The 13,146-nt window shown below is 42.0% G+C and overlaps 1 protein-coding gene and 1 long non-coding RNA gene across 10 annotated transcripts in view; one reads left to right on the top strand and one right to left on the bottom strand.

The window, feature by feature from the left end:
• Nucleotides 1–376: 376 nt before the first annotated feature.
• On the bottom strand, nucleotides 377–8,351 carry Pdp1 (pyruvate dehydrogenase phosphatase catalytic subunit 1). Of its 6 annotated transcripts, none has more exons than XM_052715300.1 (3): nucleotides 8,237–8,343; nucleotides 7,546–7,580; nucleotides 377–4,294 (listed from the first exon to the last, which is right to left on the bottom strand). In XM_052715300.1, the coding sequence occupies exons 2-3, from the start codon at nucleotides 7,574–7,576 to the stop codon at nucleotides 2,637–2,639; spliced, it is 1,689 nt and encodes a 562-aa protein (XP_052571260.1). In that variant the 5' UTR covers nucleotides 7,577–7,580; nucleotides 8,237–8,343; the 3' UTR covers nucleotides 377–2,636. The 6 variants fall into 6 exon arrangements, with proteins under 6 accessions (XP_052571260.1, XP_052571261.1, XP_052571262.1 ...); XM_052715301.1 differs by lacking the exon at nucleotides 8,237–8,343 and adding an exon at nucleotides 7,815–7,884; XM_052715302.1 differs by lacking the exon at nucleotides 7,546–7,580 and having other exon boundaries at nucleotides 8,237–8,351.
• A 134-nt stretch (nucleotides 8,352–8,485) lies between these two features.
• The window catches only part of LOC128096134 (uncharacterized), a 64,494-nt gene continuing 59,833 nt past the window's right edge, over nucleotides 8,486–13,146 (top strand). For all 4 annotated transcript variants that reach the window (XR_008213539.1, XR_008213538.1, XR_008213541.1 and 1 more), the window contains exons 1-2: nucleotides 8,486–8,626; nucleotides 9,644–9,723. This is a non-coding gene — a long non-coding RNA (uncharacterized LOC128096134). The remainder of the gene's footprint in view (nucleotides 8,627–9,643; nucleotides 9,724–13,146) is intronic.

Raw genomic sequence — 13,146 nt, forward strand, 5'->3', positions numbered from 1 at the left:
AATAAGGAACAGCCCATGAAACATTTAACATAAAATAACCTTTAAAAAAAAAAGCTAGAGAGTACACAACTTCATTTACACGAAGTTCTAAAAAGGTACCACTATTCTGTTTATACAGGGCACAAGTTTTATGTGTAGAAGGATTAACTACAACAGAACATGAAGTCACTTTCTGGTATAATGGGAAAGTTCTCTAATGGATACTGACACCCAAATCTCATATTATAAATGTAAAGCCTTTTAATTTTATTGAATATAAATTATAACTGGACTTGAATAATTAAAATGCTATTTATTGGTTCCTAAAGTTGAGTACAACCTACTACCCATAGAAGGCAGACAGTGAACACTATTATTAAAAACCCACACAGGCCTCTCAGAAAGCAGATATAAAGCTTTAATTCACTGTGGGCATTTCTCCAACCACAGACAGCATTCAAACCAAGTGTCATACCACCATTCCTGTTAACTAGTTCAGGGCATATTACATGTAACATGAAGCACCGACTAAATATAAATACAGGAATTGAATACATGTAAGAAAATTTAAATAAAACAAAATTGAAAGACTAAAGTCCATGAATATTTACACAAACTGACATTACACTTCTAGACATCATGTCACGGTGACGAGTTACAAAAAAAATCACAACTGCTTTTAAATAACAGTACCTAAAGATTTTTGAATACCCAGTTATTTTCATTTCCACATTGGATTTTCTTTTCTATACATGTAGGTTTGCTTCCAGGCTGTAGACAAAACTTCTTGGATAATAAGGCCCACTTTCTTTTCATGAGCACAGAAAGCAATATTTGTATTTGCTGTATTATACTGTGACATTTGTCAACATGTAACATAGATCTCTCAAGTGGTGGTATTAAAAAGCAATTCCAAACAGTACTAAAAGTGGGGTTTCATACTGTAGTGTATATTTTTCATCCTAAGATGATGTCTCTAAAAACATTTAGAATATGTAATAGTCTTTCCCCACCCAAAATAAAAAAGTGATATTTAAAAAGTTGACTTTAAAAAACAAAACCAAAAAGTACTTCAGAAAACAAATCCTAAGATGTTCTGAGCTGTAATCTTCCTGAGTCTACTTTCATTTGGACCTAATTTTGCAGCCAATCCTGCTATATACTGATTTAGGAATCAAAATCTGGAGTCCCTGAACATGTACTTCAGATCCTACAGAATTCTGAAAGGACTCCTATATTTCCAACTAATTATACAACAATCACGTTTTGTATAAAAAAAAAAAAACCTATGTGAATTTTAACGAAGTCATAGCTATGTTTAATAGTGAATAAGTGATGAAAATATACGCACAGCTGTACACAGATCACCATTAAATGCAGGAACAAAAGTACCATTTGATGCATATCAAATCAACTCCTAAATAGCCTACTTGAATATATTTATTTTCATGTACTCTGATACAGTATTAGAAAGGACTGCATATAATTATGGAGACTGCTGCAAATACATGATGCTACTAAGTGTTCTGTATCAGCATGCACAGATTACTATTTAAAAGTGTCTCATGTATATATCTTAACACATATATTACAAGGTACAATATATTTAAAGCATTTAATAATTTTAATCCAAATTATTTTAATTGACCTAAGTGGGGACAAAAATTTTCCTCAAACTGTCATAATACAATATTAAAATATTACTACTTGAGTTGATATTTAAACTTATTACATATGTTATCCTTAAAATTCCAAAATTCATGAAAACTCCTATCACAAATAAAGATGTATGATTTCTCAACAGCAGTTTGTTTACCCACCACACACACAGCTTGCCAAGACTTTGGGGATTATAGAACAGTAACATGCTGGTAGCTATAGGTGACAAGAATTAAACATAGCAGTCTCTTTTCATTCTGAGTATCTTTATTTCAAACTAAATAAAGCTTCTCTCAATACAAACTGAAAAAACATTTTTTCTTCATTTAACATTCACTAGAAGGATAAATAAAACTAAGAACCTTTATTGTGTTTTAGGAGTAGCTAAACAAATTATTTCAGTTACACTGAGGAAATCACGGGTAAGGAAGGACAGTTTAGAATTCTTTCCATCTGGGAAGCATGTTTTATCACACAATCACAAAAACTTACAAATCAGATTTCTTGGTTCATGGTCATTTATGGCTTACTGAAAAATACTTCAGGCTAAAATAAATGTTTGTGAATAATACATGGACTATTTTTAAAAATCATGTAATAAATATTCTCATGTATATTAGAATCCTTATGATGAAAGGAGTGCAGATGGGGATGGGTTGTTTTTTTTTTTTTTTTTTTGCCTTTTACTCTCAGAAAGATCCTTGCTTTTGACCTATTCAAGATCCTATCTGCCAATTTTCATATTCTTAGGTTAGTAAGTCACCGTTACAAGACACCTGCAATAAGGAACCAAGGTGCCTCAAGTGCAGGTACCATGAGGGGCAACAGGACACAAGAGACACTCATGATGCTATCTGCTGCAGTCAATCTGGAATACTGGACTAGCTAGAGCATCAGATGGGAAGTGTTTAGGATGACCCACTGGAATATTATTGTATTAGTTTCTTTCAAATTAATCTGCCCTTCAAACTGGAGAACTGCCAGGATAACATCACTCACTATTCCTGGTTTTGATATGCTCCTACAACATGAGAATTGAACTGAACTACAATGATTGTAATGTCATCTCTATACATCCGAGCAAGTTCTTCAGGAAGACTAAGCATTTTAGAGAGTCGTTCATGATCGACAGCTCCAAACTCATTGTTGCCTACAGCATGGCGAATGAGATGGGTTGCTGCATTCTGATCCTCAAAGACGGATGACATCTTTGCTCTCCTTTCTGTTAAAAGGCCATGCATCTGTCCCAGAGTCACCTTGTACCCACCAACAGCAATTGGCTGTTGGTGATGCATACCAGTTAAGTACTCACCCACAATCCTAACCACATCCTGTCTATGCATCGTCTCCCACAACCCATCAGTTGCCAACACTAGGAATTTATCCTGTGGCCTTAATCGGTGGTAAGTTACCTCTGGCTCAGCAGTGAGATAAGGAGGTGTATGATAGTTGGGAGGGATAAACTTGGTATATTCATTGTCATTCAACTGGTCTGGGCCAGACTCTATCACTCTCTTTTGAAGGTCAATGCTCCATTTGAACTTTACATCTCCAAAAGCCCTAAAAGGCATCAGCAAACCAAGCAGCCGATCCTGCTTCACCACACTCTTGGCCTCATTCTTTGGGTGTTCCAATTTCAGACGTTCTAATTCTCTCTCATTCTGAGCATTGTGGTCATTAGAAAGTGTGACTGCTGACCAAGAGCCATCTTCTTCTTGCACACCCAGCATGGCTCTACTATCACCAGTGTTAGCCACATGGAGGTCAACACCATCTACATGGGCCACACAAGCAGTAGCCCCAGAAAACGCCACCCGAAGCACCAGATAATTTAGAAAAGAATTAGGATCACCAACTTGAGCCTCCAATGAAATGTCATTATCAAGTCTCTTGAAAGCATTAATTAAAGCCTCCTTAACATCAATATCAGCTGATTCTCCAGTATTGAGGTCTATAAGCTCTTGCCAGTAAGTCCTCAAGCTGTTGAAATACAATTTGGATGCCTCCTTACTGAAGTAATCATTGGGGTGCTTATGCCACTGAAGGATAGGCAATAGTGCCCGACCACTCTCCACTGCATTTTCAATCTCTAGCAAAGTCTCATGGGGTAACAAGGAAACAGCAATGTAATAGAAGAGTCTTTCACTGACTGCCTGGGAACAAGCACAGCCTGCATGACCATCAAAAACCCCTAAAAGCATCCCTCTGGTCTGCAAGCAGGTTGCTGCACTTCTCCGGTCCTCAATGGGTGCATTTGCAGGCAGCTGATTGCTGTCAAATCCAAGAATGGAACTGACATTTTTGCCGTCAAATTCTGGTACTTTGAAACTGTATTCATTAGCTTTAAGGATGCTGTTGACTTGTGGAGGTGTGAGGTAAAATTTCTGAGGTGTAGAAGCGTATCTCCTTCCTTGAGTATACTGCCACCAGTTCTCCCTTGGTCTACAAAAGGTAGCATATGCTGGATGGGGTGTGTATCTCAGACGATTCTGAGGAATGTACGGTGGTGAGCAGCAGAGATGTTTGTGGTGGCAGTAACATGCAGTGCCATAGATTCTGCTCAGTTCACAGTTACGGAAGAGAGGAAAAAACAGTTGAGTCGGTGCTGGCATGGCATCAGAGAACAGTGGTAGGCTGGACGTTCTGACTGGGATTCCTAGAGAGCAATTAAGACAGATACACACACAGATAAGTTACACTCCAGATTATTTGACAAGCTTTGCTTTATAGAAAATACTAAGGGAATTTATATGAAAATCCGTATGCTAGGTAATTTCTATAAGGTGTTTTATGGCAATTACAAGCCTTAGCCATTCATGAAGCCAAGACTGAACTATACTTAAATTTCTCTTTCCTTTGTATTTCTGTGTGCAGTACAAACTGCTCAGCACACACACAGATCTGGCTGGAGAAAGCCGAGCAGGAAGTTATGTAACACTGTGCCGCAGCAGTCTACCTGCCCAATCACCCTTCTCCTTCTCTATGCTTTTTCAAAGGCGGCTTTAGAGCTCCCATTTGCACAGTTACTTCTAACACTTATGAAGATCTGTTCCTTGACCTGCGGTCAATCTGTTGGCATTTGACTGCACATGGCTATCACTAAAAGTGTTAATATATCCTTAACAAATGCATATTTATACATTATTGGTAAATGATATAAATATACCACTATACTAATACAATGTTCACTTAACTTACATAAAACATTTCCGACATAAAATTAAAACAGATTCAGTGGACGGTCTTGTAAAGTTTCCTTCTCTGTACTACTGTGCCAACTTAGTGAGCTAAAGAGGTCTGCTCTTCACCAACTGATCCTAGAAATGACAGTTCACCTCTCCGGGGCTCTCCCCATGAAACTTTAAGTGACTACATGGAAGCAGACATGCTAAAACCTCTTTAGGATCCATGCTTTTATGTTTGACGTATTGGGGCTTTGAAATCAAATGCAGGCTTTTTTGATTCATTGCTGAATTTTCCTGTGCCATTTGTGATTAAAAAAATTCAAGTATTCTTAGCTATAATCCTGATCTTGGTAACATAAAGGGATCCCAATTCAGAATTTAATTAACCTGCCACCATTGTTCCTTGCTTAGCGGTCGTAAGAGCAAGCTACAGAAATGTTATTTCATCTATTAGAGATCCCTATTTACTCCTTAAGAAATGTTTTCTCTTTCAGTTAAAAAACATGTATCTACTTGTCATAAGAAAGCAACAAAGAACTATAAATTAAGTCCAAGGTTTGGGTTATAACAGTATAGCATTAGGAGTATTCTGAAGACATTATTTTACAATAGGTATTTATCTAGAAAACTTAAGTGAACAAAAATCACAATTTCAAATAATGTATACCAGAAAAAAAATCTCCAGTAACATATTTTCTCTGAATTCCTAAGATACTGTCTGAAGTATTCACTTAACCTACAAGAAACAGATTTTAGAACTGCTTTAAATAAACAAAGATAAAAAAGAAACAAATTTTATTATCAACTATTTTTTCCAAAAGCTGAATCTACTAAGAAAAAAATGAAGTACTTCCGTGTTAAGTAATTTTCATGTACTTTTTGGTGGGTACTAAGGAAGTAAAAAGTGAAAAGGAGGGAACAGAGAAAACCAAACATTGAAAATTCAGCTTTGTTTCTGCTTTTGTAGAGAGCACCAAACCCAGCTGCTGGACAGGATGTCTTCTGTAAATAGTAAAGTACTCAACTACAAGAAGAGACTTGTTTCTAAACCCAAAGACAAAAGTACACACTAAAGAGAACTATAATTTCATTAGTAAGCCTTCTGAAATGAGAAAAAGAAATCCCTAACAACAAGAATTTACTGGTACTAACCACCTAAATAACAACAGTTCAAACTGAACACCTGAAAGTCATCCAAAGGTTAAGGGTACAGGACTGAGCCAGGGGATGTGTGCAAATGTGGTACCACACCAACAGTGGCTTGTAGATACAAACCATACCTCTTTTTCATGCATGTATGCAAAAAAGCTATTTTATGCTGCAAAAACTATCATTAAAAACTAAAATATAGGTTCAATTTTAATCAAAGTAAATTTTCTCCAGAATCTGTTTGTATTACTTTAAAACTTAAGGTGGTGGTGGTGGGGAGGGGGGCAAAGGCTTAACAGTTTAACATCTACTCAAGGATTAACGCAGCTAGGAAACCTTCCCATTCCTTAAGTTCCTGGGTTTCTGCTTTTAAAGTCAATTAGAAATTAATGAAGCCTGGTAGCCAAAAAGCTCAGGATTCATGCAGCAGGTGCTTTGAACATTTAAATTCAAGCCCTCTGCATTTTTTCTTGACAGCAAAAGTATGAGATTAAAAGTCAAAATAGCAGAGAGTGAGTGATTTGTTTTCAACTGTATCTTTTTAGTTATTCACAGCTTAGCATATGGATTTCATTCCAGCTCCTAATATGCTTTCAAAAGGCAAATTCTTAGGGGAAGTTGAATTCATGAAAGTCTGCCCTTTAATTAATAAACATTCTATCAGGTCAGTACCAATTATATAGCATTTTCATCAGACTAGAAATGGTACAAGTCAATACGCTACTAAATGCTTTGAAAAATTCTTAATAGCCTTTTAAAGCTGCCTGTGATTCAACAGAAAACCTCTGTGAAATCCTGATAAACTTGATAAATTAACAAAATAGAAGCTTCCTCATTAGGCAATAAAAATATCAAGGTAGTTGTTGGTAAACTGGAATAATCTCACATTCTTGTTTTTTTTTAAGGTTCATACACCATCATGGCTCAGACTTGGCAACACTCTGTGCAGCATCTCAGTCCTAGGCAGATTTGGCTGATATTGGCAATGACTAATAAAAGGATGCGCCGTAACCAGAAACAGTGAGCGCTCCATCTATTCTTTCTGATGTGTTCGGCAAAGCGTATGCCAAGAAATTATTCCACTTCATCAATAAACCCACTGGCCAAATCAATTAAGAAATGATACTGGTGCACCTACTCCGGAGCTTCTCGGCCTTGCAAAGCTTCTGATGCAAATGAAAAGAAACACACTAGTCATTACATGTATGAGAACCTCCGTTTATGTAATCTAATTGCATTAAACACCCTGCATAAAGGTTTGTGGTTTTTCAGCATTTTCTGGAAATGCCTAGCCATTTCACATCTCAGTATCTACAAGAATGAAGAAACCCTTATCCTTAAGACACAAGGCACCAAACCATCACTTGTTTGGTCAGTTTCGTTTGTCCCTACCCAAAAATCGTACTTACTAAGAAGATATCAAAGAAATTCTTCTGGTCCAGAGCGCCTTTGTCTCCCTTTTCCTATCGCACCCCTGAATTCCGCGCGGACCCCTAAGAGCCATCCATTCATACACAAAATCAGTCACCATCCTTCCTGGGTACCCATCACAGGTAGTTACGTGGATACCTACCAATTCGTCTGGGCCCGGGACACACACACATTCTCCTGTCATCACAACACGGAGCCGACAACATCCACAAACCGCGCGGACAGCAGCAGCGACAGCAGCAGCGGCCCATTGAAAGCAAGGCAGAGATGCTCATTAGAGGAGGCGGTGGCGGGGAGGCGGGAGCGGAGGAGGGGCGAGGTCTCGCGGCAGCCCAGTGAATGGGCTGGGAGGGAGGAGAGAATGGAGGGGGGAGAAAGGGGAGGGGAGAAGAGGAAACCAAACAAACCCACCCTGCCGGCCAGGCGGCACCACGGCCCCAGGCGGAGGACTCCGGGAGCCCGGACAGGCGCAGCGCGGCCGCTCCATGCAGCCGGCGCGCCGAGCCCACGGGCGCGCAGCATCCTCAGGCCCGCCCGGTCCCACGCGGCGCCCGCTTCCGCAGCCCGCGAGGCGCAGCCCGCCGCGGGCAGCCGGCGCGGCCACGCGGGGCCGCGCGTGTCAGCGGCCGGCCCGGGCGGACACGCCCCGGCCACAGCGGACGTCCCACGCGCTGACAGCCCGGTGCCGCCCGGGGCCCGCGGCGGCTCGTCCCGACCGAGGCCCCGCGCGCACCCGGCCGGCCCTCCACCCGCGGTCGCTGCCCACGCGCGCCCTCCACCTCACCGCCCCGACGCCCCCTCCCGACCCGGCAGCGGTGGACGAGGATACGAACCGGGCCCCGGAGAGCACCCGCCGCCGTCTGCCCCGGGTGGCGGCCGCACCCCTCCGTGCGCTTCCTCCCCTCAGCACCGCGCAGCTCCCCGGAGCGCGGCAGCTCGGCCCAGGCCGGCCCACTCCGCGCCCCTGCCTCGCCCGGCCGCCACCCTGCCCCGCCCCCGCGTGCGCTCGTGCGCTTCCCGCCTTCCGATTGGCTGTGCGAGGGCGATTGGGCGGGACCCGGCGGAGCTAGGCCGGGGCCAGAGGGGCGGGGGCGGAAGAGGGCGCGCTCCCCGCCAGTTTTGTGACGTCACGGGGGTCAGACAATCCCTTCCATTTGGCACGGCCTGCCTATTGGCTCCACGCGTGCGCGCGCCCACGTGGCCACGCCCTGTTGCTGGTGAAGGTGGGTCTGCGCGCGCCGCCGCCCCGATGATGGACAGCTTTGAGGGGGTGGGCCTGGGGCCCATAGATGAGGAAGCACCTGGGCAGGCTCCAGCATCCCCCTGCGCGGCTCCTCGGGAGCCGCTTGCTCCCCCGCGGGCGGGCTTCCGCGAATGCCTGGCACCTCTGCGGGGCCCGCGGGACGCGCTAGACTGGCCTGAGGACCAGGCCTCTGCCGCACCGGGCGGCCACGGGTAGACCGCGGGAGCGACTCACCCCAGTGGGAACCTCAACTCCCCGGCCTGTTAAGTGAGGCGTGGCGGAGAATCTCGGATGTGTATTGCTTCATTCATTCAAGACCAAGCTGCTGATTTTAGGAGGATTAAGTCGGATGGTGTTTTCTATTATTTTTCTCAATGCCCTTGAAGTCCCAGGGCTTAGGCCAAAGGGAAGTTTGATGAAGGAATTCTTGCCTTTGTAGAGTAGGTGTGTGCTCTTGTTCTCTGAAGGACTTTGAAATCAGCATACCCTCCTTGGTCCTGACTCATTCAGAGTCATGAATAAACAAATGCAGCCAGTAGAAGTGGGAAGAACCTTTCAAGTCATTCCCAGTGACAAAATCCATCTCCCTCCCATGAGACTCAGTTTGCTCATCTGTGAGGTGAGGTTAGGTTAGGACTTCATTACCACTGTATGTGCTAAACAAGACACTAAAGGGTTGTCTTTACCGCTATCTACGAATGTCTCTTTATGGGATGATGGCTTCTTGTCTACATCCACATAGATGCCATATTCATGACATAGAAGTTCTTGGGAGATGTCAGGTAAACTACTGTACTTCTGCTCAATGTTAATGAGTTGACTTTGATTTATTGCATACATTAACATAAGGTAGCAAAGTGATGTGGACTAGATACAAGAACTGCCAGGTTTACTGTGCTTTGTTAATCTGAATTATTTAAATTTTTATGTAGTAAAGGAAAAGCTTTATATAAGCAAACATGTAATTCATAATTCCTGAATCTTTGCCCATCCCCAGGGGAGGCTTATGGACAAAGAAGATGAAGGTGGATTAGAATAGAACAGATACCACAGGTAACTCTCCCAACCAAGAACAAGGTAAGGTGCCCTTAGTCCCCTGCCGTTCTCTTTTAGAGCAAGGAGATATATTTCTCCTCCGCTAAAAACAATCACACTCTGGCAGTTTCTACTTAAATATATTCTCAGCATATCTTGATCCAAGGGCTCAGTGTGGCCTGAATTTGTTCTGGGTGCATGCACAGGAAGGCAAAACTGTCCTCAAGTATAAGTTTAAGGGAGAATTCCTTATTTCCCATCTTATAACTATGCATAATTGGATGTGCATCTAATTAAAATCAGATGCATTGTGGGAAGAAACATGCACAGTTGAAAAAATGAATACAGGACCTAATCTACCAAGCAAAATATGACTCATATTACAACTTCTATCAACCAAACAGCTGTTACTAAACTACATAAAAGTAAACCCCAAACAATAATTTCAGGCCTTCAGTGTTCTCATGTAGCCTACTGCCCATCTTGAGTTTATCTTTCTCTAATCTGTATTATTGCTTCACTTTGAATAAAATTATCTTGCTATTTTTCAAATCTGTGTGAGCCCTTATTTCCAGCTCTTTGGATAAGAGGCCAAGAACCTTGAAACAACTGATTGCTGCCACCAATAAGGATTGTAAATAATGAGATTCCAGAATTTATACCTCCATTGAAAAAGACCTTGAAAGTTGTTGCATTGACTAATTTTCTCATAACAAAATGGTGTCAGTGTCGCATAAAATTTCTTTTTCAAAACTGATTTTCATATCTGCATGGGAAATTCTAACTTGTTTTACTATATCCAACATTTTAGTTTTATACCAGGATGATATTGATTTTTCCATCTTATTCTTCAGAATTCTGAATGACCTGGCTATATTTGAAAATAATGCTGATTCTCAAAAATAAAAAAAAGTTATTTGCCACCACTAAATATAGTCAAAAGAATTTGTCATCAAGATTGAGTGCCAAGATATTTCTGGAATTGGAATAAAGCCTCCGCAGAGTGATGACTTTGAAATAATCTCAGAGGTGTAAGTTCTATTCTCTAGTTACATGATTGAGTGACATGCACATTGTAACACACCAGTCTACAGCAATTACAACGCCTGTGTACTGGGTGAGGTTCTCTGCCTTGATTCTCCTCTGTCATGCTCTTAACTCTCTTTCTGGTTGGAGGCTGCCCAATTGGGCTTCCTTCAGTAGTGCTATGTGTTATTATGTGACCAGGGCTAGGACAAATCTTTGGATTTTGCACTGTGACTTGCTGAGCCACCAGAACACCTGTTAGTATATCAACATTGAAAGGTGTTGAAAAGTAACACTAAAACAACCTCGGATTGTTGTAGAGAAGGAACAGGCAAAGAGAAAGCAGGATCTTTGAAAAAAAGAACTATGGCACAAAGAAAGCACTATGCAAACAAACTAACAAAATGTCTATCCTACACAAATGCCTTTGAGATACCAACACAGAGAGAAGTGACTAGTAACATTTAAGTTGTTTTCTTGGCACACAGCAGATGATCCAGTAGCCTCAAAGGTTCTAGCCAGGAAGCTTAAAATAGACTTGCATAGGGGTGTGAGATGCTGTCAGCCTGATGGTTGCTGACTGTCTGGCCTTTGCTAAAATCAATTAGAAAGAAGAAAGGCTGGTTCTTCACACTTCTGACTCTCTACAGGTCTTCTGGGAACTGAGCAAGTAATTAGTAACTACATAATCAATACTTGCTTTCTTACTCAGTGTTAAATTGATTCTTGAAATTAATGGTACTTGGAGTCTGTCTTAGTCACTGTTCTGTTGTTCTGAAGAGACACCATGACTAAGGCGGCTTAGTGCTGTGGGATGTTGTTCTGTATGCTCTGAATGTGTGTTGCTCTGATTGGTTGATATATAAAACGCTGATTGGCCAAGAACTGTGGATATGGATCGCTTTGTATGCTATGAATGTGTTGCTCTGATTTGGTTGATAAATAAAATGCTGATTGGCCAGTAGCCAGGCAAGAAGTATAGTATAGGCAGGACAAGCAGAGAGGAAAATTCGGGGAACAGGAAGGCTGTGTCAGGAGATGCTGCCAGCTGCTGCCACCATGAGAAGTAAGATGTAAAGTACCAGTAAGCCACAAGCCACTTGACACCTTACAGATTAATAGAAATGGGTTAATTTAAGATATAAGAACTAGATAGTAAGAAGCCTGCTATGGCCATACAGTTTATAAGTAATATAAGTCTCTGTGTGTTTACTTGGATCTTAGTGGCTGCGGGCCCCGGCAGGACTGGAGAAAACTCCAGCTACAGCTAGTAGCCAGGTGGGATGAGCAGACAAGGAGAATTCTGGGAAGAGAAAGGCTGAGTGAGGAGTTGCTAGCCAGACACAGAGGAAGCAAGATAACAAGGCAGAACAGAGAAAAGGTACCAAGCCATGTGGCTAAACATAGATAAGAATTATGGGTTTATTTAAGTGTAAGAGCTAGTTAGTAATAAGCCTGAGCAAATGGCCAAACAGTTATAATTAATATTAAGCCTCTATGTGATTATTTTATAAAAGGCTGCGGGACTGTGGGTGAGAGATTTGTCCTGACCGCAGGCCAGGTGGGACACAGGAAATCTCCCAACTACAGCTTATATAAAAGAAAGCATTTAATTAGGGGCTGGCTTACAGTTTCAGAGAGGAGCATCATAGCACACAGGCAGACATGGTGCTGGAGAAGAAACTGAGAACTACATCCTGATCCCCAGGCAGCAGAAACAGAGAGAGACACTCGACCTGGCCTGCATTTTTAAAACCTCAAAGCCCACCCCCAGGAACACACCTCCTCCAACAAGGACATACCTTCTAATCCTTCCAAGCAATTCACCAACTGTAGACTAAGCATGTAAATATATGAGCTATAGGGGTCATTCTCATTCAAACCATCACATTCCACTCCCACAGGCTTGTAGCCATATAAAATGCATTTAATCCAACTTCAAAAAATCCCCATAGTCTTTCAATATCAACACTATTTAAGTCCATAGTTATTCTGAGACTTTGTTAAGGTTCAAACTCAGGACAAACTGAGGTGCCTACTTAACATAGCAAAGTGGACCTGGCCTCCAGGTCCTCCTAGCATCCCTCAGTTCCCACCTGTTACAGGGTATGGCTGGCATACCTTGTCCTCTGCTCTGAACTCTCCAGCCCAGAGGCTCGGTTGCCGCCCTCCCAGGATCTTCCCTATATAATCTAGACATTTTGGTTACCTGCCCCTTTTGTTCCTTTGGTCTCTTGGCTCCTGCATCTCATTCCTCTCCCTCCCCTCTCTCTTCCCTGTTATTATTTGTTTTTGTTCTTTTTTGGGGGGTACCACCAAGCTCCCAAATAAATCACACATGGAGGCTTATACTTATCTTGGCTTGTTTCTTGCCAGCTTTTTTTAACTTTAAATTATCCTGACTATGTTTTGCCTCTGAGCTTTTTCTGTTCTCTTCTG

The sequence above is a fragment of the Peromyscus californicus genome, unplaced genomic scaffold (genome assembly GCF_007827085.1).
Source record: "Peromyscus californicus insignis strain IS unplaced genomic scaffold, ASM782708v3 Scaffold_5__1_contigs__length_169319896, whole genome shotgun sequence".
Lineage (NCBI taxonomy): Eukaryota > Metazoa > Chordata > Mammalia > Rodentia > Cricetidae > Peromyscus > Peromyscus californicus.

Bases quoted from the DNA above. Each gene is read 5' to 3' on its own strand.
- Pdp1 (XM_052715298.1), bottom strand. From the start codon at position 7,678: ATGAGCATCTCTGCCTTGCTTTCAATGGGCCGCTGCTGCTGTCGCTGC. The intron at 4,295-7,545 runs GTAGGTATCCAC...ATTGCTCTCTAG, and splicing joins TCCCGGGCCCAGACGAATTG to GAATCCCAGTCAGAACGTCC.